Source organism: Neofelis nebulosa, chromosome 15, assembly GCF_028018385.1.
Source record: "Neofelis nebulosa isolate mNeoNeb1 chromosome 15, mNeoNeb1.pri, whole genome shotgun sequence".
NCBI classification, from domain to species: domain Eukaryota; kingdom Metazoa; phylum Chordata; class Mammalia; order Carnivora; family Felidae; genus Neofelis; species Neofelis nebulosa.
Window position 1 is genome coordinate 31,987,278 of NC_080796.1, and position 27,004 is coordinate 32,014,281.

Here is a 27,004-nt window from a genome sequence, read left to right on the forward strand (position 1 = left end):
CATGGGCAGTCAGAGTGGGGGCTCCACTGTCCTCTAGAGGGCTCTCTGCTCAGGCCCTGATCCTTTCTTTTCTGGCTCAGTTTTTCCTCCTCTCAGCTCCGCCCTGTGGCTCAGGGACCTCTTGCAAGAAGTGCTTTCCTGTAGGCGACAGGCTTTGAAGATTATATGACCTCAAAGGAATAGCTGAGGGGCGTATATGACTTCAAAGGAATAGCTGAGGGGCGTCTGAGTTTAGAAGGTAAGACCTCACAAAGAGGAGAGCTGGGAAAGCTTGAGAAGCTGCTCCCTTCGAGGGATTCCTTGGGCTCCGGGGTCTGGAGGTGGAAGGGGGTGTGGGACACCCGGGAGGGAGCTCAGAGCCCGGTGGCAGGGGGCCCTTTGGTCCGGAGCCCTCCTGGGAGCCCCAAGGTTTGGCCACAGTTCACACATTGCTTAACTCAAGCCTTCTTTGTCCGGCACCTCTGGTGAGTCGGAGAAAACGAAACTGAAAGCCGGCTGTTGTCTATGATAGAGCTTTTGCTGCAGTGTCTCTTTACTCTGATATTTTGTTTGGGATTTCTTTGACTCCCTTCCCTTCCCTGCTCCTTTATTTCTACCAGCCCATCTCACACCTGCTGTAACAGGAACCCTGCACGTGAACATTTGTCTCAAAGTTTTCATTGCCAGGGTGTTGTGCTTTCATAGCACGATCGATTAGATCTCTGAGGGAGGGGACTTTGATACTGTCTGGGTGGCCAGATTGCTAAAAAGTGGTTGCTATGTGGGTTCTGTAGCAGGTGCAGTTTTACAGATACACAAGTAACAGTTTGGTGCTCATGCTTGAATTGCAGTTCTGTTACTCACACCTGGTGGAGGGCCGTTGGACTAAATCAACACCATCAGGTCCCCTGTTTATGTGCTGTGTGTGTGCACACAGGTGGAGAGACCAGGATTCGCTGAATTATTATTATTTTTTCATAGTGAGACATTATTAGTTCTCTCATTTATTGAATGCCTAATATTTGCCATACGTGACATGCATGACTGTATTTACTGTTGCCCCCTCTGGAGGAAACAAAATTGAGAATAATCTAATGCTACACAATTAGGAAGTAACAGTCCGAAGTTACACAACCAGCGGTTCAGACATCAATCTTGTGAGGTTGGAGCTTAAGCTCTTTCTGCTTTTCTGTATTATTTTGAATAGAAGCACAAAGAAGACCTGCCCAGCGCCAGCAAACAAACACGCTGAGAGGGATCACACTTCCTGTGGCGTAGGAAATGCAAATTGACATAATACAGATTTTTCCCCCTATAAATGAGAGTTCTTTCTTTCTTTTTTTTTTTAAGAGCCCATCTATTTCTGGCAAGAGTATGTTTATATGACATCAGAAGACATTTATTAACACAGCTTGAGAGTTTTTAAAACGATCATATCCTTTTGTTGTGAGACAGAGAACTGGTTCCAAACTCAGGTTTGGCTTCTAGCTGCTCAAAAATCAATACTAGAGAGACAGGTGATGGTGGGAAAGGGAAGGTTGCTTTATTCAGGAAACTGACAACCCGGGAAGATGGCAGACTAACGTCTCAAAGACCATCTTCCCCATGCAAGGGAAGCTGGGGAAGTCATGGGGAAAGGGAGGGGGTGGGGGCTGCGTGCCCAAGAAGCAGATGCCCAGGCAGTTAGTCATTTGTCAGTATGACCCTGAACAGACATATTGGCATCAGCAGCAGCTGGCCCTTCACTCCTCAAGGCCAGGGGTCTGCACATCTCAAGGAAAGTAGATTAGTTCCGCTACAGACCGAGGGACTTAGGTCAGCACACACAAGTGCATAGGCTTGAAGCAAATTAACACTTAAGACCTGTTAGTGTGCCATTACTCTTTGACCAGGCATTCAGTTCTTTGAAATCTATCGTAAGAAATCTATTATAAGATTTCTCATAAGAAAACAAGCTTTAGGGGCACCTGGGTGCAGTTGGTTAAGCATCCAACTTCGGCTCAGGTTGATCTTGCAGTTCGTGGGTTCGGGTCCTGTGTCGGGTTCTGTGCTGACAGCTCAGAGCCTGGACCCAGCTTCAGATTCTCTCTGTCTGCCCTTACCCCACTTGCACTCTCTCCCCCTCTCTCTCAAAAATAAACAAAAAAAAGAAAGAAAATAAAGTTTAAAAAGCTAAATTAACTGAACCATTATTTAGAATGGTTAAAAAAATTCTAATTTTAAACGTCTTGTTTAAAAATTGTTTTTAAAAACTGCTCAGTAGTGGTGCCTGGGTGGATCAGTCAGTTGAGCCTCTGACTTCAGCCCAGGTCATGATCTCGTGGTTTATGACTTCGAGCCCTGCATTGAGCTCGCCGTTGTCAGCACAGAGTCCTCTTGGGATCCTCTCTCCGCCTCTCTCTCTGTCCCTCCCTTGCCTGCACTCTCTCTCAAAAATGAACATTTAAAAATAAATAGGGGCGCCTGGGTGGCTCAGTCGGTTGGGCGGCCGACTTCGGTTCAGGTCATGATCTCGCGGTCCATGAGTCTGAGCCCCACATTGGGCTCTGTGCTGACAGCTCAGAGCCTGGAGCCGGCTTTGGGTTCTGTGTCTCCCTCTCTCTCTGACCCTCCCCCTGTTCATGCTCTGTCTCAAAAAAATAAATAAACATTAAAAAAAATTAAAAAAAATAAATAAATACTGCTCGGTAATAAGGAAATGAAGCAACTGTCTGGTGGCATAGTGCCATTAAATTTTTTTAAGTTTATTCATTTATTCTTCAGAGAGAAAGAGAGAGAGAGAGAAAATCCTAAGCAGGCTTGATGCTATCAGTTCCGACTCTGAGGCAGGGGCTTGATGTCTCAAACCATGAGATCATTACCTGGGCTGAAATCAAGAGTTGGCTGCTCAACCGACTGAGCCACCCAGGTGCCCCAACCATTAAAAATATTTTAAAAGACTTTGCAGTAACATAGGAAATTATTTACACTATGGCATTAAGTGAAAGAAAGCAGGATATTTATACAACATCTTTACATAGCATGATCTCAACTATTTTTAAAAAATGTATAGAAATATACTAAAATGTTAACAATGATTATTTCTGGGTGGTGGGACTGTAGCATAATAATTTTCTAGAGCAAATAGTTCTATATTAATAACCAGATTAATTTTTCCAATTCAAATGCTTCCTCACTATTGTGAAATTACAGATAGCTCTCTCATCTCCTGGTGGGATGTCAGAAGACTACAAGAGTATTGTTTTCCCTCATACTGCTGGTCCATAGTCAGATAATTCCGATTTACCCTGACAGGAGTTCTAAGAGCTCCATGTCTCTTTGATCAAGTCCCAAGAAGATAAATTTTCATTTTCTTAAAGGAAAGGCACAGAGTTGTAGCCATTGGTAATTACCATCATGGAGAGCAAGAGCCATAACAACCTTCAGGAGAGACCCACACCCTCCAGCAAGGGGAGGGCATCAGTGGAGGATAACCAGTTGATCAAAGCAGTTGAAAAAGAAGACATCAAGCTGGTTCAGCAATTGCTGGAAGGAGGGGCTGATGTCAATTTCCAGGAAAAGGAGTGGGGCTGGTCACCGTTGCATAATGCGGTACAAAGTGGCCAGGAGGACATGCTGCATCTTCTGTTTCGTTATGGCGCTAATCCTTGTCTGAGGAAGAAGAATGAGGCCACTCCCTTCATCATCGCTGGGATCGGAGGAAAGGTGAAGGTGCTCGAACTTTTACTTTCTAAAGGTGCAGAGGTCAATGAGTATGATGCTAATGGCTTCACAGCTTTCATGGAAGCTGCTGTGAATGGTAAAGTCGAAGCCTTAAGATTCCTATATAAGAGTGGGGCAAAGGTGAATTTGAGTCGAAGGACAAAGGAGGATCAAAAGCGACTTAGAAAAGGAGGGGCCACAGCTCTAATGGATGCTGCTGAAAATGGACATGTAGATGCCTTGAAGGTCCTCCTTGATGAGATGGGGGCAGATGTCAAAGCCCGTGACAACATGGGCAGAAACGCTTTGATCTATGCACTTAGGAACTCTGATGATAGAAAGGTGGAGGTCCTCTCTCGCCTTCTGCTGGACCATGGGGCTGATGTCAATGTGAGGGGAGAGAAAGGGAAGACACCCCTGATCCTGGCAGTGGAAAAGAAGCACTTGGGTTTGGTGCAGATGCTTCTGGAACAAGAGCATATAGAGATTAATGACACAGACAGTGAGGGCAATACAGCACTTCTGCTGGCTGTCCAACTCAAACTGGCAGAAATTGCTCAACTGTTATGCGAGAAAGGAGCCAGCACAGACTGTGGAGATCTTGTTATGATAGCGAGGCGCAACTATGACAGTTCCCTTGCAAAGTTTCTTCTCCTTCATGGAGCCAGAGAAGATTTTCACTCTCCTGCTGAAGACTGGAAGCCTCAAAGCTCACGTTGGGGGGAGGCCTTGGAACATCTCCACAGAATATACCGCCCTATGATTGGCAAACTCAAGATCTTTATTGATGAGGAATATAAAATTGCTGACACTTCTGAAGGGGGCGTCTACCTGGGGTTCTATGAAGGGCAGGAAGTAGCTGTGAAACGCTTCTATGAAGGCAGCACACATGGACAAAAGGAGGTCTCCTGTCTGCAGAGCAGCCGAGCAAACAGTGACTTGGTGACGTTCTATGGGAGTGAGAGCCACAAGGACTGTCTGTATGTGTGCCTTGCCCTCTGTGAGCAGACACTGGAGGAGCACTTGGATAAGCACAGAGGGGAGGCTGTGGGAAATGGGGAAGATGAATTTGCCCGGCATGTCCTTTTCTCTGTATTTAAGGCTGTGGAAGAACTACATCTACTGTGCGGATACACTCATCAGGATCTGCACCCCAGAAACATCTTAATAGGTGAGTCTCCCCAGTCTTCTCTTAAAAATTGTGGGATCTTTATTTACAAAAGGAAAGGATTTTCATTATAGATAGGAAAGGAGTAGAGTACGTGTATACTATTCTGTTCAAGGACTAATGAAACTGATTCATAATTATAGTGCAGTCTCTCCTGCTACGAGGTATAACCTTTACCCCACATGGAGGTCCCAGATGCCAATGGAATACCAGGCTAACCTTATACTTCCTTTGGCAAATGCAAGTATGAAGGTATGTCTTAGACGGGGTCAGCTCCAGAAATTTGAATTCCTAAAGTAGCCTGCAAGTCAGAGAATCCTGAAGTTATGTTCCTTCAGACAAGATGGTAGTCACCGTAAAACTGAATGGCAAAACTGAGGTCAAAATTGGGCATGCCAGGATAAGATGCAACACAGTGAAACAGCCTCCAAGTAGGCAGAACAAGGCACTACCCACTGGCTCAAGCCAATAAACAAACATACAAACAAACAAACAAACAAACAAATGAAAGCAACATTAAAGAAAAGAAGCAGAGCTGAATGTACAGTCCCAGGAGGCAATGTGGTGCAGTAGAAAGAGTCTTGGCTTTAGACAGGTTGAGGGAGGCTTGCAGCCCAGTCCTGCCACTTGGTAGCTTTGCAACCTCAAAGTCACTTGGTTCTGTGAGGCTTAGTTCTCTCATTTAAGACTGATAATACTGCTTTGATAAGGTTGTTATGAGGTCTAAGTGCAGTATGTTAGACAAGTTACCTGTGCTATAGGTGCTCAACCAAGGCCAAGTTCTTGTCTAGAGGGCTAAGCAGAAACAGGTACCTAATCTACAGGCATGCATTGAGATTTAAGCTAGGTGTAGGGGAACAAGACAAAAAGAGGGTTCAGGTATGGAAAGGCAGAGAACAGTGTTTAAGGTCCTGGACAAGACCTGGAAAGAAGTAGGTAAATCTAAGAACACAACTGGAATCTGGCTTTTAGTTTGAAGCCACTAGTGGCACTCCTTCCTGGTGTTAACCAACTTTGCTGGGGAGACTGACAAAGGCCAGAAATATGTGCAGCTCTACCAAGTGAAGCAGTCTCAAGATTCAGCCAAGGGCAGGTTCCTTCCCGCTTCTAAATGTCTATCTTGATGCAAAAGTGTCATATATTATGTGCTAAAGAAAATTACTTGTCACTACCTATTCTTCAGAACCTCTGGCACCACCTCTTCTATTCTTAAGCTTGAACAATAAAGAATAGACTATATTTCTGCCTCAGGTGGTGAACCTAACATATACTAGAGACTATTCTTTGTATTAAATCCCTAAAATGATAGGGAAAGATGTTTAAATGACTTCATAGCTGAGATCACAATAACAAAAGAAGTTTTACAGGACAAAATCTTTCAAGAGTCATTAAGAGACTGAACATGATTGGATGGGGTTAAAGAAGGACACAGGAGCCAGTATAAATGCAGGAGGCCACAACTAGATGTTACTCATAAAAGTGGGATCAGTGCAAAGAAGCCCCACTCAAGAGTAATGGAAGCCAGAGGCAGGAGAGGACAAAGGACCAGGTAACAGGCAGATTACTGCATTGGTAGAAACTAGGAAGCTCAAACCCTGTGCATCCTCTCTCCCCCACAGACCAAGTATCTATGACAGGCCTGTCTGTCTGCAGACAGGGAGACAGGGCTGCTACTCAAGACACTGGGTGGTTGATGATCTCAAGAGAAACAAAGAACATTTAAACCCACAAGATTTGTGCCAAAGCACCCTGCTGAATGGCATGTCCTTCTTACCCCTAAGTTTCACTGAATAAAATGTAAAGCAGTTCTGACAACTGCCTCCATCCCCCTATGTTGGAAGCATTAACAGAAACAACTCACAGGGCATCAGGGATTCTCAACTGCAAAGTGAGGCTTATAGTAAAAAATCACTTAAGATATTCATGAAGTACTGATACCATAAAAGAGATGCATGAAATAGAAGAATTAACACCCAAGGAAACAAAGCTAATTGAATGTATTAGTTTCCTATGGTTGCTGAAACAAATGATCACAAACTTGGTGTCTTAATAGAAACTTATGGGGCGCCTAGGTGGCTCAGTCAGTTAAGCCTCCAACTTTGACTCAGGTCATGATCTTATGGCTCCTGAGTTCAAGCCCTGTGTCGGGGCAGGCCCTGTGCTTACAGCTCAGAGCCTGGAGCCTGCTTCAGAGTTGGTCTCTGTCTCTCTGTGCTCCTCCCCTGCTTGCACACTCTCTCTTTTTCTCAAAAGTAAATAAACATTAAAATTTTTTTAAACAATAGAAACCTATTCTCCCACAGTTCCGAAGGCCAGAAATCAGTACCACTGGCCCCAAATCAGGTGTCAGCAAGACCAAATTCCCTCTGTAGGCTGTGGGGGGAGACTCTGTTCCTTGCCTCTTCCTCTTGGCTGCTGATATTCCTTGACTTGTAGCATCACTTAATCTCTGCCTCTGTAGTCATATTGCTTTCTCTTGTGTTGTCAGATCTCCCTTTGCCTCCACAGAGGGTAGTTGTTAAAAGTTCTCACTACATAAGGATGTACGTGATTACACTTCGGACTCACCCTGCTAACCCAGGATAATCTCTCCTATTTTAAGATTCTTAATCACATCTGCAAAATCCTTTTTTGTTTTGACTATATAAAGTAATATTCAGGGGCGCCTGGGTGGCTCAGTCGGTTGAGCATCTAACTTCGGCTCAGGTCATGATCTCACAGTTTGTGAGTTCGAGTCCCGCGTTGGGCTCTGTGCTGACAGCTCAGAGCCTGGAGCCTGCTTCTGATTCTGTGTCTCCCTCTCTCTCTGCCCCTCCCCTGCTCATGCTTTGTCTCTCTCTCTGTCTCAAAAATAAATAAAACATTAAAAAAATTAAAAAAAATAAAGTAATATTCACAGATTCCACGGATTAGTACATGGGCATTTACTTAGCTTACCTTATTAAGTAACCACAATACAACTTTAAATATAATTAATAAAACCAGAGAACAAAGATAGGTCATGTCTTCCAAGAAGCAAGAATAAGCATTGTGAAAATAACCAAATAGAGAATTTGGAATTTAAAAATATGATTGTTTAAAATTTTAAAACTTGGGGTGCCTGGGTGACTCAGTCAGTTGAGAGTCTGACTTCACTTTAGGTCATGATCTCACTGTCTGTGAGTTCCAGCCCCGCATCAGGCTCTGTGCTGATAGCTGAGAGTCTGGAGCCTGCTTCAGATTCTGTGTCTCCCTCTCTGTCTGTCCCTTTTCCACTCATGCTCTGTCTTTCTCTCTCAAAAATAAAATAAAAACATAATAAAATAAAAATTTAAAACTCAAGGCTGGGTTGAAGATTAAATGAGTGAACCAGAGGATGTGCCCAAGAAATTCTCCAAGGAAATAATAGAAAAGTATAAAGGGATGGAAAGGGAAAAAGTTTAAGAAGTCAGGAATTAGATCCAGAAGTTCTAATAGGCATTCCAGAGGGAAGAAGAGAGTGAGGCTGAAACAATATTTGAAAAAAAAATCGCTGAGAATGTCCCAGAACTAAAAGATAGATGTAGTTCTCTTATTGAAAAGACTCACCAAGAGCTGAGGATAAGTATGGAAAAAACCCCATTGAGCCACATCTTAAAGGAATTTCAAAGCATCAAAGAAAAAAGAGAAAACCTCAAAAGCTCCCAAGAGAAAAAAAAATTACCTACGTAGAAACCAAAATCAGATTGGTAAGAGACTTCTCTCATCAGCAACCTGAATGCCAAAGGAAGGCACTGACGAGAAAGAGCCTATTTAACAGCTGAATGTTAGTGTCACCCCAGAATTCATATGTTGAAACATTAATCTCCATATGAGGGCACTTGGAGATAAGACCTTTGGGAGGAGATTGGATCATGAGGGTGGAGCCTTCATGAATGACATTAGTGCCTTTTTTTTTCACAATTAGAAATAATTTTTTCATTTTCTCCAGCTTTATTAAGACAAAATTGACATGTAACATTGTGTGAGTTTAAGGTATATAATGTGATAATATAATATACGTCTATATTGCAAGATGATTACCACAATACAGTTAGTTAACACATTACCTCACATAGTTGCTGTTGTGTGTATGTGTGGTGAGAACTTATAACATTTACTCTCAGCAACTTCAAGTATATAATACAGTATTGTTAACTATAGTCACCGTGCTGTGCATGACATTCCCAGAATTTAGTCATCTTGTAACTGGAAGTTTGTACCCTTTGACTGCCTTTAGCCATTTCCCTGACCTCCACCACTGGCAACCACCAATCTACTCTCTGCTTCTATGAGTTCAGTTTTTTTTTTTATTATTTAAAAACATTTTTTTAAATGTTTATTTTTAAGAGAGAGAGACAGAGAGACAGAGAGACAGAGAGACAGAGCATGAACGGGGAAGGGGCAGAGAGAGAGGGAGACACAGAATCTGAAGCAGGCTCCAGACCTGAGCCAAAGTTGGACGCTTAACCAACTGAGCCACCGAGGTGCCCCTCAGTTTTGTTTTGTTTTGTTTTGTTTTAGATTTCACATATAAGTGAGATCATATAGCATTTGTGTTTCTTTGTCTGACTTCTTAAACTTAGCATAATGCCTTCAAAGTTCATCCATGTTGTCATAAATGGCAGGATTTCTGTCTTTTTATGGCTGCATAGTGTTCTGCTCTGTGTGTGTGTGTGTGTGTGTGTGTGTGTGTGTACGTACCATTTATTTATTTATTTATCCCTTCATCTGTCAATGGACACAGCCAGTTTCTATGTGTTGGCTAACATAAATAATGGTGCGATGAACCTGGAGACGCAGTTACCTCTTCAAGATGGTGATTTCATTTCCTTCAAATATACTTTTCTATTTTATCAATTTTTAATTTTTTTGAGAAACCTTCACGGTGTTTTCCATAGAGGCTGCACCAATTTACATTCCTACCAACAACACACTAGAGTTTCCTTTCCTCCACATCCTCACCAGTGCTTGTCATCTGTCTTTTGGTGATTATTCTAACAGATGTATGGGATGATATTACATTATAGTTTTGTTTTGCACTTCACTAATAACTACTGATATTGAGCACCTTTTCATGTATCTTTTGGCTCTTTTAATGTCTTCTTTGGAAAAAATGTCTATTCAGGTCCTTTGCCCATTTTTCAGTCAGAACACTTTATCTTTGCTATTGTATTGAATGAATTTTATAATTCACTCCAAACCAGATATCTGATTTGCAAATAGCTTTTTTTAAATTCTGTACATTCCCTTTTAATTTTGTTGATGGTTTCTTTTCCTGTGCAGAAGCTTTTAGTTTGATGTAGTACCTCTTGTTCATTTTTGCTTTTGTTGCCTGTGCTTTTGGTGTCAGATCTAAACTATCACTGCTGAGACCAATATCAAAGAGCTTTTCCTCTATGTTTTCTTCTAGGAGTTATAGGGCTTCAGGTCTTACATTTCAGCCTTAAGCCATTTCAAAGTAGTTTTTTAAGTGGTGTAAGACAGGGTTCCACTTTCATTCTTTTGCATGTAACTATCTGTTTTTTTCCAACATCATTTTTTGAAGAGATTGTCTTTTCCCCATTGGGTATTCTTGGCTCCCTTGTGAAGAATACATATGTGTGGGTTTATTTTGGGGCTCTTGATTCTGTTTCATTCATTTTATACCAGTACTACATTGTTTTGATTATTAGAGCTTTGTGATATAGTTAAAAACCAGGAAGTGTGATGCCTCTAGATGTGTTCTTTCTCAAAATTGCTTTGGATGGATTAATGCCCTTATAAGAAGAGGTCATAAAGGGCTGCCTGGGCAGCTCAGTTGGTTGATTCTCTGACTCTTCATATCCACTCAGGTCATGATCTCATGGTTTTTGAGGTTAAGCCCTGTGTTGGGCTCTGTGCTGATAGCATGGAGCCTGCTTGAGATTCTCTCTTTCCCTCTTTCTCTGCCACTCTGCCACTTGCACTTTCTCTCTCAAAATAAATAAACAAACAAATAAATAAACATTAAAAAAAAAAGAAGTCATAGAGCTAGCTAGTTATCTTTCCACCATATGAGGACACAGCAAGAAGATGGCTGTCTATAAACCAGTAAGAGGGTCTTCACCATGAACCCAGTCCTGCTGACACTCTCATCTCAGATTTCCAATATTCAGAACTGTGAGAAATAAATTTCTGTTGTTTAAGCCACTCAGTCTATTGTGATTTGTCATAGCATCCAGGACTGACTGAGAGAACAGTCACATTATTATTGTTCACATGTGATTCAGAATAAATACATATTTTTGACTGCAGTATTATTAGCACACAGTGTTTTATTAGTTTCAGATGTATAATATAATGATTCAACAATTCTATACATTACCCACTGCTCATCACAATAAGCACACTTTAATCCCCTTTATTTATTTCACCCATCCCCCTCCACTTCCCCTCTGGAAACCACCAGTTTGTTCTCTGTATTTAAGAGCCTGTTTTTTTTGTTTGTCCCCTTTTTTTTCTTTGTTCATTTGTTTTGTTTCTTAAATTCCACATGTGATGAAATCCTATGGTGTTTAGGTTTCTCTGACTTATGTCACTTAGCATTATAGCCTCTAGGACCATCCATATTGTCACAAATGGCAAGATTTCATTCTTTTTGATTGCCGAGTAATATTTCATTCTCTCTCTCTCTCTCTCTCTCTCTCTCTCTCTATATATATATATATATATATATATATATATATATCTTCTTTATCCACTCATCTGTTGATAGACACTTGGGCTACTTCCATATCTTGGTTATTGTAAATAACGCTGCAGTAAACATAAGGGTGCATATAACTTTTCAAATTGGTGTTTTGTTTTCTTTGGGTAAATATCTGGTAGTGGCATTACTGGATCATATCATATCTATTTTTAATTTTTTGAGGAACCTCCATACTGTTTTCCACAGTGGCTATAGTAATTTACATTCCTACCAACAGTGCACACTTTTTCTCCACATTTTTACCAACATTTATTTTTTGTCCTTTTGATTGTAGCCATTTTGACAGGCATAAGGTGATATCTCATTGTGGTTTTGATTTGCATTACCCTGATGATGAGTGATGTTGAGAATCTTTTCATGTGTTTGTTGGCCATTTGTATGTCTGCTTTGGAAAAAGTTTCTATTCAGGTCCTCTGCCCATTTTTAATTGAATTGTTTGGGGTTTTTTTGGTGTTGAGTTGCATATGTTCTTTATACCTTTTTGGCATTAACCCCTTATTGGATATCTCATTTGCAAATATCTTTTCCCACTGAGTAGGTTACCTTGTCGTTTTGCTGATGGTTTCCTTTGTTGTACAGAAGCTTTTTATTTCAGTGTAGTCCCAATAGTTAATTTTGCTTTTGTGTTCTCTTCCTGAGGAGACATATCTAGAAAAAATGTTTCTATGGCCAATGTCAAAGAAATTACTGCCTATGTTTTTTCTTTTTCTAGAATTTAATGGTTCCAGCTCTCACATTTAGGTCTTTGATCCATTTTGAGTTTATTTTTGTGTATGGTGTAACAAAGTGGTCTATTTTCATTCTTTTGCATGTAGCTGTCTAGTTTTCCCAACACCATTTGTTGAAATACATTTTTTAAGCATTCAAGGATCCAGGAAAACTTTCTGCCCACAGACCCTACATGAAAGATCTGCTAGAGGATATGCATAAGGAAGGAGAGAGAGTCTGGGAGAAAATAGTAACTTACAAGAAGCAAAGAATAAACAAAGAAAGAATTCATTGTTTATGTAAATTATGCACATTGTTTTTTTTTTAAGAATTACAAATATATTAATCTTAGATGACATCACTGTGGTGGGAGTGAGGATGAAGAGGTTCTTGATTCATTCATTGACAGCAGGGTGGAGTAGGCAGATTTTGTCCGGACTCTGCCCATCGACTGTTAACAGTCTGTGATGATGTAAGTTTAAAATTTTGATAGCACTTTAACAATGTCTATTGAATCTAAACAAAACAAAACAAAACAAAACTGGGGCTTGTTAAAAAAATCAAGTGTTAGGCAGAGATGTGAAGTGTTCCATCAGGCACTTGCCAATTTAAGTAGTAGAACTCAGCTCCAAGTGGCTTAAACAATGAAGGGGATTTATTAGTTCAAATAGCTGAAAACAGTCCCTGGTTATGATCTGCATCCCATCTGCCCCTTCAACCTACTTTCCAACTACATCCCTCCTCTCCAGGTACTCAGCCTGCTTTCTGTCAGAGTGGAATTCTTCGGGTTCCTTTCTGCCTTGGGAATTCCTATCTGGAATTCTCTCTTCCCTGCTCCACTTATCCACTCAAATTCTAATTTTGCAAGAGAGAGAGAGAGAGAAAATGCAAGCAGGGGAGGGGCAGAGAGAGAGAGAGGGAGACAGAGAAGCCCAAGCAGGCTCCATGATGACAGCATGGAGCCTCATGTCGGGCCCAAATTCACAAACTGTGAGATCATAACCTGAGCTGAAATCAAGAGTTGGATGCTCAACCAGCTGAACCACCCAGGTGCCCTAAGAGTCCTTCCTCAAGGAAGACTTCTTTCCCACATACAGCCATGTGGTTCTTGTTATAAACTTTCAGTTTCCTGCACTTTTGGCTAGTACTTTTAAAGTTGCAATTAACTTTGTGTTTATTTGTGTAATTATTCACTCAATATCTATCTCCTTGTTCAGCGACTCTGAACCCTGCAGGGTCTGTGCCGTGTTCTCCTCCTCCACTGTCATTTTCCCCCTCACTAGACCCTTATTGAATAATTTGGTGGAAGCATTTTTGTTAGACTGTGGGTTTCCGTGCAACTTTGATATTTAAGTTCAGAATAAAAGGGGTTCGAGAAGCACACAACTCTACTGACTGTCATCCTATCTGGAGTTACCCAGTTTTCTTTCTTTGACTCCTTCAAGCCAGAAGCAGGAGCTACTTCTTCAAGGACAGATCACTGACTTGTTCTCCTTTCATATTGTTCCGGATCTCTCCTGTCCATGCATCCCTCTGTCTGAGGACTCAGTGGCTTCTTTCTAGGGAGAAGGATTCTGAAGAGGGGATGAGGCAGTGACTCATAACAAGCACATGGTTTATCCATGATAACTGCTTACAGCATCATAGTGGTCTGTGGGTGATGGGCTTGATTTAGTGGAGTGCTGTGCTAATCTGGCCTTGGATTTGGAATCTTGTTGGTTAGCTGTTGTGTAGCCTTAGGAAGTCAACATAACTCCTGCCAGCAGTTTCTTTATAAATCTGTGCTCTTTGCCCCCAGGAATTGCCTGAATGGGGAGCTAGTTAAATTTATCCTCATCCTACCTCACCCCCAGGACTGGAAAAAAATAAAATTTAAATCCTGCCCTTGGCATATACCTAACAGGTGAAATGATGTGGTGCACATGGCTCTTTTGAGGAGTAAATGGCCATGCAGATATAAGCTTTATTGCTGCTTTCTTCGGCGATGGTAGCACATTGCGGAACATATTTATTTAAATTAATTACAACAGGAAGAGAAAGGATTTTCATTGCATCTCTACAAACTATCCTCTAGATTCCAAGAATGCTGTTTGCCTGGCAGATTTCGATAAAAGCATCAAGTGGGGTGGAGAGCCGCAGGAAATCAAGACAGATCTAGAGGTAATTTCTACAACTAGTTTACTTTTCCATCTTTCACCTTCCTTTTTTTGTTTCATTCATTCCCTTATGTCCTATGGCCAATTAGAGTTCATCATTTCTATTTTAACTAACTTTCACAGCGTTTTCCCAGAGATCGCTGCCTTCAGTCCTGTGCAGACAGTAGCATTTCTCTGGGTTGGTGTGGAGTTGGTTGTTGCTGTGGCTCCTTTCTGTATCTCTTTGGATCTCTCTCCTCCTGCACCAATTAGATAGTAAATAAATCGAGCATGCCACATCTCTTCTAAAATTACCTCCAAGAAGCATCTCCAAATTACCTCCAGAATTTCTGCAGGAGGTATTTTCTGCCTAAGGACAAAGCAGTTGAGATTTCTTTTCCCATTCCATCCAAACTGGGGTGCTAAACTCCTGGGAGGGCCAGATACTACAGCCCTCTGAAACACAAGGGAGGGATGAGATTGATCTTCAGCTTGAAAGAGACTAATCTTGGCCAAAAGGGTTAAGACCCTGAAATAGCTGTTTCTCCTGGGAGGAGAGAGGGCAAAAACAGAGCCTGACCTCTGCAGACCAAAGGTTCCAGATTGATTCTGATCCTGTCAGGGCAGCTTTGTCCTGGGGGATTCTCCAGGGTGCTCAACTTTCAACCCCAGGAGCAAGAGCTCTCTATCCATGTCTGGCCTTTGCTGTTAAAAGCCTCAGATTTTAGCTTCTTCCCTGACTGGTGTCTTGCCTGCTGCATGAAGTTCCTATGCTGACCTCCTTCTTTGCCTTTCCTCCCTGTCATGACCTAACTCCTGGGGCTATCACTCTGTCCCACTGGACCTGGACTGGCTCCTTTATCTGCTCCCTGACATAGCCCCAACCCAAAGTCCCAGTTCCCAGCCAGATTCCTACCATTTCCCTTGCTTAAAATATTTTTCTTCTCCCCTGTTTATCTGTATGCTGTCCATACTTTAAGATCAAGCTCAAATTCCTCTTCCTTTAAGCAGTCTGCCCTGACAACTCTGGCCCATGATTACTTTTCACTCCTTATAAACCTCAGTTGTGGGGACCATATACTGCCTCGAAGGGTTCTTTATACACTACCTGTGTCTTTTCTCCCTAATAAGCCTGTGGACTCCTTGAGATTTCTCCCACTTTCCATTTGGTCATAACCTATATCACACCTCCATACAGAGTGATAATTCATGAATAACTTTAGCTCAATTTATGGGTTTCATGCAGGCCCTTGGACTGCTGGTCCTATATGTGGTAAAGAAGGGAGATATCCCTTTTGAAACCCTGAAGACTAAAAGTAATGAAGAGGTGATTCAACTTTCTCCAGATGAGGAAACTTGTAACCTCATTCATCACCTGTTCAACCCTGGAGAAAATGTGACGGAGCATCTGAGTGGCCTGCTGGGTCATCCCTTCTTTTGGAGTTGGGAGAAGTAAGTAAAGCTTGATTGCATATTTCAGGCATCCAGAAGGGAGACAGTGAGTGTATTAGTCAGGAGATTTTATATATAATATATATAAAATCATATATCATATATCCAAATGATAAATATAAATATATATTTATTTTTCATAAGGAAATGGCTCAGGCAGTACTGAGGCTGAGAATTTTCATGATCTGCTTCTGCAAGCTGGAGACTCAGGAAACCCAATAGTGTAATTTAGTCTAAATCCAAAGGCCTGAGAGCGAGGGGGCACTGCTGATGGGGATTCCAGTAAGGGTCTGAAGGCCTGAGAGCCAAAAGGGGTGAGGGCAAAAGAAGGTTGATGTCCCAGATGAAGCCATAAGACAAGAAGGGGTGAATTCCAGGTTTTGTTCTATTCAAGGACCTCGGGGGATTAGACGAGGCCCATTCACAAGGGGAAGGTGATCTGCTTTACTGAGTTCACCAGTTCAAATACTAATCTCATCTGGAAACACCTCACAGATATGCCTAGAATAATATTTAATCTGGGTCTCTTGTGGCCAGACAAGTTAACACATAAAATTAACCATCATGGTTAGGTGGTGTGGGAAGGAGTTAGTCTGGGAATCAGAAGACCTGGGCTCTCCTCTCAGCTTGGCATCTCCTGATTGTGTATCTTTGGAGTAGTGACTTAATGTCTCTGGATTCTGGTTTTGTTTTCTGAGGAAAAGAAAAAGCCGGGGGCGGGGGGGAAGGGGGAGCGGAGAAAGAGAGCAAGATGCCTGCTTCTTCCATCATACAGAATTTTTAGAGACATGGTTTTACTACTTTTATCAAAAACCAAAAGGTAACATTGTTGTTTCTGAAAAGAGAAGGCGGAGTGGAATGACCATGATAATTTTGTCATCTTCAGCCGCTATAGGACCCTTAGGGATGTGGGAAATGAATCGGACATTAAAATGCGAAAATGTAATAGCAGGATTGTCCAACTACTGCAACTTGAAATGTCTGAATGTTCCAGAAGTTTTGCCCAGTGGACTTCTAAGGTATGAACGATTCCTGTGTCTGGAAGTTATTCCAGGAGTAAGGATCTGTGTAATGTGTTATGTTAGTTTTTTTTCTTTTTTTAACTTTCAGTATACTATTGGCCTGGCTCAGCCAAGGGGTGGAAGATGTGATTTCCCTGCCTTCCTCCCCATCCCAGCCCCCTCTGCCCTGTTGGGTCTCTGTCTCATCTTTCAGAGGCTAGGCCCTCCTGACAGACAGACTCTCATCTAGACTTCTCTTCAGGATGGCCTCATCCCAGCCCAGGAGTCTTTTCCTTTCTCATGGCTCTTTCCCTCCAGCCCTGGTTCTAAGAGAGGCCTGGCTAATCATCCTATTACTATTGTGACAAGAGCAGCTGATTAAATAGAGTTTAACCCCAAGGAGGTCCCGCACCGTGAGACTTCGCAGTCCAGGGAGAGATTGGCTGCCTCTGCCAACTGTCCAGCCCAGCTCTGAGGGCCCACATACACATCTACATTCTGCCTGGGGAAACACACCATGAAGAAATCTTTCAAATTTCTCTTCTTCAAGAAATGGTCCACCTAACTTGAACTAAATACAGTAAAACATAACAAATCAATCATCACCTCGATCTGGTCAATGCTACCAAAACTTTCGTTATTATTACTTAGCAGATACCTATCGAGTGCCAGTTTCATGCTAGACCCATGTGAGGCTGTGGGCATGTAAAGCAGAGTACAGCATGGTCCGTGGAGGGCCAAGAGACCCACAGAAACACTGGCTGTATGATACATGCTGGGCTCCCTGGAGACAGTGCAAAGCACTATGGGAGAATCCATATCCCCAGGTCTTTGACCGAAACCAGTAGCTTCCCAATCATATGCCTGATCTAGGACTGCTTGTCTCATACCTCTTTGCTTTCCTTCCCTTGTTTGCCTCTAGATGACACATCACACTCATAATTGCTGCCTTAGTGTCCATTTCCCCCCACTACCCTGTAAATTCCAGGGGGGCAGAGACTGTCCGTAGTCATGTCAGTTACTGAATTTCTGGCATGGAGTAGGTATGCCATGACTCTTTGCTAAATGAACATCTATAAAACTTCAGCTAAAACTTAAACTTTTAGAAACAGAGAAGTTTGAAACAAGAACAAGTGATAATAACAGCTGACAATTCTGTAGCACTGACTCTGTGGCAGTTATAGTTCCCAGGGCTTTGTGAGAGTTTCCACAGCTAATCCTTATAACAACCTCTGAGGCAATTACCTCCCTTTTGTGGGTGGGCACACTGAGGCACAGGCAAATACTTTTTCCAAAGGCACAGAGCCAGCAACAGAATCTGAAGCTGGGCAGTCGGGCTGCTGATGCTGTGTGCTAAAGCTACTCACTGCACGAAGTGATGATGCCATGAAGTCCACCCGTTCATTTAATTGCTGAGGAAATTGAGACTCAGAGGTATAACCTGAAATAGCCAGACCTGGAAAAGAAAGATTGGCAGAGCCTGGGAAGGAAACCTGTTCTTTTGTTTCCCAGTTCATCAGTTCTTTCCCCAAAACTTCATGGACTTATGATGCATTTTGACTGACTTCAAGCCTTACCTTTTTACTATTTTTTAGGTTTTTTTTTAAGTTTATTTATTTATTTTTGAGAGGGAGAGCACAAGCAGGGCAGGGGCAGAGAGAGAGAGAGAGGGAGACATAGAATCCAAAGCAAGCTCTAGGCTCTGAGCTGTCAGCCCAGAACTTGACGTGGGGCTTGAACCCATGAACCACAGGATCATGACCTGAGCCAAAGTTGGATGCTTAACTGACTGAGCCCCCAGGCGCCCCTCAAGTCTTATCTTTTAATTCCCATTTGAGACTTTGACTTTCTGTCAATTCTCACGACTTGCCCATTTTCACGGTCATACATTCAGCTTTGCGGCAGCCCCGAGGAGCCAAGTTTTCCAGCGTGTGCTCCTGCCTCCTCCCTCCGGGGTGCCCCGCGCTGGCGTGCAGTGGCTCAGCCCTTCTCCCAGGTGCGCTGCACGTGGCACATGTGGACTGTCTCAGCGGGTCTTCGCTGGGGTGGTCTAGTCACCCGTGATTCTTGAGGGACTCTATCTTCACGACTGTTGGGTGCTATTCTCTTACCCCTAACGCTTTGTAAAAAGGAGAGCCACCTACAAGGGTGCAAACACACAGAAAGGCATGGGCTTGGGAGACGCTGCTGTGAGATACTTAGAGGCAAGGAGGAACATGGAACCTTTGGAAATAGGATTTAGAACAAAACAAAACCCACCACACTCATTTTGGCAATGGCTGCCGGGTCCGATTTTAGTCTGAACACCCCTCTTCAGGGGGGAAATGTAATCAATTACCCACTTGGACAGGTGGCCACCAGGATAAAAATATCGTACAGTCTAACGAGTAAATTTCCTAGGATAGTAGCCAACGAATGTCTAAACCATGTTTCAATATGTTTAACTTCCTATGAAAACAATTCACTGAGAAAATAGATACCAGAATGTGAAGTTACTTATAATCCCACATCTAGACACAACTACTGTTAGCATTTTGATGTTATAGTATTTACTTCCGTTCTTTTTCTTTCTATTAATTTATTTTATTAATCAGTGGTAATTTGGGCATATATTCAAATTCGCATTTTGCCTTTTTGTACTAATAGTGCATTAGGGTTTATTTTGTGTTGCTACTACATTTTTGCTTAACATTTTGTTTTGTAGATTGACAACTACGTTATGCAAGAAATGAATAAGTATTATGAAAACAAACGCAAACGTTATAAGAATACTGTGTGTGATCTGTTAAAGTTCATCCGGAATTTGGGAGAACATATTAATGAAGAGAAAAACAAAGAGTAAGTACTATTTCTGTTCCTGCAAGTCATCTATGAAATGAGGGTGATTTAAAAATCCAATTCTAGGGCCGCCTGGGAGGCTCAGTCTGTTGAGTGTACGACTTCAGCTCAGGTCATGATCTCGTGGTTCATGAGTTCAAGCCCCGTGTTGGGCTCTGTGCTGACAGCTTGAAGCCTGGAGCCCGCTTCGGATTCTGTGTCTTCCTCTCTCTCTGCCCCTTCCCCATGTGTGCTCTGTCTCTCTCTCTCTCTCAAAAATAAACATTAAAAAAATTAAAAATCCAATTCTAAATTTATGTCTGCTATTTGTTAGAATAGGAAATTTATTTTGATGGAAGAAAAGTAATTCCTCCCCTCTGGAAAAGGCCAACACAAGGGTCTTACAGTGAATGACAGATGTGCCCCGCAGGCTCTTATCCTCCTTTTTAGCTATTGCTGAGCTCTCTTGAACAGAAGGGTAGTGACTCCCTTGTGGGAAGAAATGCGGGGGCCCGGGCAGCTGGCTAAAGTGAATGTGGTGCTGTCAAAGTCTCAAAAGTAGCCCCTGTTAGTGAAATCAGCTTTTGCAGCCTAAAATGTTAGCTGTAAACTCACAGAAAGCTTGCAGTTTTCAGGTCTCTTTTGGATTTTGGAATTGTAGATAAGGGACTGTGGAACTGTATCATCTCCATGCTATGGGGAATAAAACGCGTTCACAAAAATCAAGTTGCTAATTAGTTGAAGAGTTAGGAGATGAATCTTGTTCTGTCAGATTAAAAAAAATTTTTTTTAATGTTTATTTATTTTTGAGAGAGAGAGGACGTGAGCAGGGGAGGGGAAGAGAGAGAGGAAGACACGGAATCTGAAGCAGGCTCCAGGCTCTGAGATGTTAGCACAGAGCCTGACACAGGGCTTGAACTCACGAGCTGAGACATCATGACCTGAGCCAAAGTCGGATGCTTAACCGACTGAGCCACCCAGGTGCCCCTTCTTCTGTCAGATTTTAAACTCCTTACTCCCTCTGCTCTAGAAACCCAGGGAGCAAAGAGATCTTTGGACGCAGATGCTATAATGGGGGAAGACGATTTGGGGGCAACCATGCCAATATGTTTATGTTTCATTTCAGGATGAGGTCAAGAATTGGAGAACCTTTCCAGTATTTGCAGGAGAAATTTCCAGATCTGGTCATCTATGTCTACACGAAACTACAGAACACAGAATACAAAAAGCATTTTCCCAAAACCCTCAATCCCAACAAGCCTTAGTGTGATAGAGGTCATCCCTGAGTGGTGGCTGAGCTTTTAGACTTCAGGGAGGTACTTACTTAGCTGTGATCTTGGGCAAGTCACAACTCTCTGTCTGGGTCTCTTAACTAACCTGGTTGTTTGCGGGGATGTTAGATAGCGGGTATATCAGGCCCTGACACAGTGCCCAGTTTTCCTACATGTTTACAACAGAAAAATGTATATGCTTAAACTACCTTCCTTGTCTTTTTTATGGGTAAAGCTTAGTGCTAGGAGCTGGGAGGGCATCCTGCTAAGATTCCTCTTGTCAGTTGCACCCCAGGAGTTGAGTGGCTACACCTGTAATGCTTCTATGTTTTACCTTGATTGTCTCATTTAATTCTGCCAATGACCTTGCAAGACAGGGTTTATTATCCCCATTTAAGAACTGGCGGACCTGAGATTCAGAGAGTTTGAATTACTTGCCCAAGATCATACAACTTGCATAGAGCACTGTATAAATGCATTTCGTGTTATTGTTATCACTTACTTGGGTATTTAGAACTTAGTCACTAGCCCAGGGATCTTCTGGATGGATCCCCAAAGGAATATGCCAAAGGGACTCCAGAAAGCTCATTCACTCATTTACTCCACTTATGCATGCATTCATTCATTCAATATTTGTTGAACACCTAGTATAAGACCAGACACTAATTGTATGAATTCCATTCCTTCTAGAACCACCTACATTGGTTTTCCATGACCTCAAGGAAGTTCTCAACTGGGGGCAGTTTTGCCCATCAGGGGCCATTTAGCATCATCTGGGGATGTTTTTGGTTTTAAATCTGGGAGATAGGGAATGTTATTGTCATCAGATAGATGGAGGTCAGGGATGATGCCAAACATTCTATGATGCACAGGATAGCCCCCCACAACAGAGAATTATCCAGCCTAAAATATCAGTGGTACCAAGACTGAGAAACTCTGCCTTAAGGAATTGGGACACTTTTGAACTGGCTTGGGGACCAGGACCATGGATTATGTAGACCACCTCACAGAGGAGTGACTTGGATTTATTTTCTTGCTTTTGGATTTGTAGTGAAACAATTCCAGTGTCACCTCCCCAGAAAGCCCCCTGAGCTCCCCCCACCCTCCATCCCCCAGTCTGAGTGCTCTTTCTGGCCCCTTAGCACCCATAACCAGAGCATGCTTCTCTCCACCTTGAGCTTGCTTCTTCCTCACTGGAATGTAAGCTTTCAAGGACCAGTGATATTTATAATGTTTATTTATTTATTTTGAGAGAGAGAGTGAGGATAGGCGAGGGAGGGACAGGGCTCAGCATGGAGCTTGACGTGGAGCTCGATCCTACAACCATGAGATCATGATCAGAGCCGAAATCAAGTGTTGGACACTTAACTGACTGAGCCACCCAGGCACCCCAATATATATTTTTTGATTTGTATCATTAGTGCCTAGCAAAATGTCTGCCATATGGTAACATTCAATAAATAGTCCCTGAAAAATGAATGAACCATCTTTATAAATGAATAATAATGTTACCTTACATTTTAATCGTGCTTTATAATTTATAAATTACACCCACATATTTTCTCTTTTAGTTTTCAAAATTATCCTGTAAGGTAGGTGTTGTTATCTTCATTTTGCAGATGAGGATAGAGACATATTGATTTACTCTAATACATAGCTAGAAAGTATCACTGTCTTGATTTGAACATATTTTCTGGCATTAAGTCTGATGTATTTTCCACTTATCCTCGTTCTGGTGGTCAAGGTGGAGCCTTGTAATGGGAGGAACTGGGGATAAAACAGTATCTTAGGTTCTTTCTGAAGAGATGACGACAGTAAATGAAGTTAAGAAGAGTTGGAAGTCAAACTAAACATAATTGACACTGATGTCCTCCACTCTCACCTATGATTGCATGGATCATCCTCTCCTTGCTTAAAAAAAAGGTACTGGAAGAAAGAAACTTAAGGCTGTTCTGTAAGGTTTTAGGAGAAGCAGGATTGCCTTAGATTTTAAAATTAAGGTTTGTTTTTCTGATTTGTAGTAAGTACCTGGTTATGTCAATCAAAATGCCCATTTGTAAAGCATAGTCAATAAAACTTGGAGTCATCTTATTCAGTCTCATTTTCTCTAAGTGATATTTCCACTATAGAGAGTAGTGATAAATATAATAGAAAATGCTCAATGAATAATTCCTGGTTAGGTTTTAAGAAAGGGCATCCTCCTCTTTAATAATGGGAAAAGGAGCCTATTTTCAGCCCTTCAGTAATTCTGGAACAATTTGAGGCTGGGGTGTCTGTAGAGAGAGAAGGAAGGAACTGATCGTTTTACCCTCTGCTTTCATTCTCTGAGGGTTTCTGTGGATGCTCTGCAAATATTTCTCACTTGGTCCTCATTATCACAAACATTTCACTGAGTTTGTAGCTCATGTTAGGTGCTATGTTAGGCAAGGTGATCCTGTGCCTGGACTTGTCAAGCAGAAGTGCCAGTTACATACAGAAGAGGGAAGTTGCCCACCTGGAATGTACTGGACAAGCAATACAGGGGAGACAATTTTGGTAAACGTAACAATTACCACTTCTTGAGCACCTACTGGTTTCCAATGCCTAAGGTTCTATACATGACATCCATCAACACCCAGGACAATGCTATGAGATGCAATTATTCCATTTTACAGAAGAGGCAATAATGTGCAGAAAGGATCGATAAGTTGCTCGAGTTCACAAAGGTGGTAAGTGGAAGAGCTAGGATACAAACCCAGGTCTGCAACTCCATCAGGTGTGGCCTCCCCAGAGAGCCAAAGATGGTGAGTTTGGCAGGGCTGAATGATAATTGTGAGTGGGGCTTATTGCAGCTTTCGTCAGTTGCTCCAGTGCAGCCTAGGAGGTCAAGATTACCCATGACCTTCATAGCACCGAATCCAATGACACTTCTCTGTTTTCACCAGTCTACCGGCTGACCACTCTTTTGCTTTTTCACCTGCCCCCATTAGCATTCTCAGCACCACACTCACCTACTTTTTCTCACCCCATTGTTTGCTTCTCCACAATGTCCTTTGCCAACTCATTCTCTGCTCATCCTCTAAACATTGAGTGTCCCTGACTTAAGCCTCAAGCAATTCACTTTTTCCCCCCTTTCTCCTTAGACGATCTCTTCAAATACCATGACTAATATTATCATAAATAGGCAGAAGATATCCATGTTTTGAAATGCAGGTTCTACTTATGGATATTACCATCTTCCACCTAATTGCCCCCAAATTATTAGTCTTGTAGGATTCTTTTCTCCACCCCTCAACATCCAATCTATTAACAAGCCCAATTGGTTCTCCTTCCAAAATAAATCCCAAATCTGCTCACAACCTTTTGTTTCCACTACATGGATCAAACCACAATGATTTTTCACTGGAACTGAAGCATCAGCCTCATAACTGACTTCCATACTTGTTCCCTAACAATCCTTCCTCCACAAAATGATCTTGAAAAAAAAAAAAAATCAGATCAGGTCACTTCCCTGCTTAAAATCCTCCAATGACTTTTCATTGTAGTTAAGATAAAACCCAAACTGTCACCATCACATAGAGAGTCCTAGAACTCTGTGATAATTGCTTTCACTCTCCTATCTTGCACTGGCTGTATCTCTGTTCCTCAAGAATCCTGAGACCATCACTTCCTCAAAGGCCTGGATTTTGTGGTCCTTTCTGCCTGGGGTTTTATCCTGCTGATCTTAGCATGATGGTTCCTTTCATCCGCTAGGCCTCAGCTGCTGTCATTCGATGGGCTTTCCTTGTCCAAAGTTGTTCACAACGATCATTATTTTTGAAGATACCATAGGACTAATCACTATCTGAAATGATCAGATGTATTTGTGGCCATTAAGAAAAAAACTTTCCACATCATTAAGGAAATCAGGAAAATCACACCAGGAAATACCTTGCATCTGCCTAATCCTTAATCCACACAAATGTGCATATTTCCCCTGAAAGGTAGAGCTGGAGGAGCCTGGACTTCCTGGCCAAAGGGGGCCAGGTTGGGTTGCTGGGGCACTCACCAGTAAGAGAGACCTGAAAGCCCTGATTGCTGGAGAAGCCTGGAGCCCCATCAGGTGAGCAGTCCATTTGGGAGGGGGTGGGTATTAACTCACCAGCTAAAAGTTGACATTAGATTTTCCTGGGAAGGGCTCTCTCTACCCTGAAGCCAATCAAGGCCAATCAAGTGGTCAGCCTGGAGCTTCACAGGCCTGGAGTGCCCCCTGCAGGCCAAAACTGACTGACAGACGATGAACAGCATCTGCGTGCGCCATGCAGTATAGGGAATAACTAGGCACCTGGATCAGGGCAATGTCGGAGAGGCAAGGTCACAGGAGAGGCCTATTGGGAGTACATGGCATCTCCTAATTCTAAGCCTTAACCTACCTACAAACATATGTAGTCCCCTGAAGGCAGAGTTGGAGGAGTCCTGACTGCCTTACCAGGACTAGATCTGGCCGGCTGGCTGGGGTATCCTCCAATAAGATACAGCTGGGAGAACTGATGGCCACAGAAGCTGGGGCCCTATCAGGTAGCTAGTCCACGTGGGGCTTGATCGTTGTCCATTTCAGCAGCTACCTCAGAGCAATTTGGGGCAGTAGGCTTCCTCCACCCTTAAGACAATGCAAGTGGTTGGGGATGAGCCATAGTTTCAGAGGCCTGGAGGGTCCCAGCTGCCCAGGGACAGATGATGAAATGTATACTGCACCTGCGTGGGAGGCGTAGGTTAGGCTTGCCAGGGACCCGGAAAGGGGCGAGTGTCAGGAGAGGCTAGGTCACAGCAGAGAGCTGTTGGGGGTCCAAAATGTGGGCCAAATCTCAAGCCTCATCCAGCAATGTGGAATATTCACTCTAATGGCAAAACTGGAGGTTTTTCAACTGCCTTGTGGAGCAAGGGAGCAGGTGAGCAGGAAAGGACATGCTCGATTGGGAGACACCTGGGAGTCCTGGTTCCTAAGGAAGCCCTGGACAGCAAGTCCACATGGGGTCTGTCCCCCATTTGGAGCGGCCACCTCAGAGAAATTTTCAGAATGTTGGGTGTCTCCATGCCCGAGGCCATGCCAGAGTTCCAAAGGCCTGGAGGGCCAGGCTGGCCTGAGGCTGGCTTATGGGTATTTACTGCGCATGTGTGGGTGGGGCAGGTCAGGGTAGTTAAGGAGCTGAAGAGCGAGCGCAAGCCTCTGGAGATGCTGGTCACTGGAGCGGGCTCTTGGGGTTATAAGGCAACCGCTTGATTATAGGCCTTAACCTACCCAAGTGCTAAAGGCCAAGCCAGAGTCATCTGGACTGCTTGCCAGGGCTGGATCATTGTGAGCTGGCCTGGTATCCTAATTAAGAGACACCTGGGAGCCTTGACTGCTGGAGAAGCCCAGGACCCCAGCATACAGTAAGTCTGCGTGGGCGCTGTTGCCCATTTCAGCAGTCACTGCAGGGCAATGGGCGTGGGCTCCCTCCATCCCTGATAGTGTGCAGGTGGTTGGGGATGAGCTCAAGCTCTATGGGCCTGGAGGGACTCAGCTTCCTGAGGATGGCCAGTGGGGTCCAAAATACACATGTGTGAGACCTGGAACAGGGCAAGTGTTGGGAGAGGCTGGGTGACAAGGGAAGTACGAGGAAGTACCTGGCATCAGCCTGATTCTAAGCTTTAACCTGCACAGATGTGGATATTCCTGCTGAAGGCCGAGCTGGAAGATCTGGGCTACTTGGCCATCACAGGCCGGGCTGCTAGCTGGTGTATTCTTCAGCGAGAGACACCTGGGGGACTTGATTGCTGGAGAAGCCGGGACCCATCAGGCCTTGGGTCCAAATGGGGACTGACCATTGCCAGTTTCAACCCACTACTTCAGAAAGACTTTGGGCAGTGGGCTCCCTTGTTCCTGAGGCCATTCAGGTGGTTGCGTTCTGGCTGACATTGCACAGGCCCAGAATGCCCCCACGGCCCAGATCCAGCTGACCGTGTGTGGACTGTGCAAGTTAGGGTGGCCGGGCACCTCGGGCAGGGTGACATTGGGTGAGGCTGGATCACAGTAGGGGGCTCTT

The 27,004-nt window shown here is 43.2% G+C and overlaps 1 protein-coding gene across 2 annotated transcripts; it reads left to right on the forward strand.

The window, feature by feature from the left end:
* The first annotated feature begins 62 nt into the window (after positions 1-62).
* On the forward strand, positions 63-23,051 carry RNASEL (ribonuclease L). 2 transcript variants are annotated; one of them, XM_058700086.1, is made up of 7 exons: positions 63-238; positions 3,172-4,852; positions 14,359-14,444; positions 15,666-15,871; positions 16,758-16,890; positions 19,577-19,710; positions 20,816-23,051. In XM_058700086.1, exons 2-7 carry the CDS (start codon positions 3,376-3,378, stop codon positions 20,952-20,954), a joined length of 2,175 nt encoding a protein of 724 aa, XP_058556069.1. In that variant the 5' UTR covers positions 63-238; positions 3,172-3,375; the 3' UTR covers positions 20,955-23,051. The 2 variants fall into 2 exon arrangements, with proteins under 2 accessions (XP_058556069.1, XP_058556070.1); XM_058700087.1 differs by having other exon boundaries at positions 64-238; positions 3,339-4,852.
* The last annotated feature ends 3,953 nt before the right edge of the window (positions 23,052-27,004 follow it).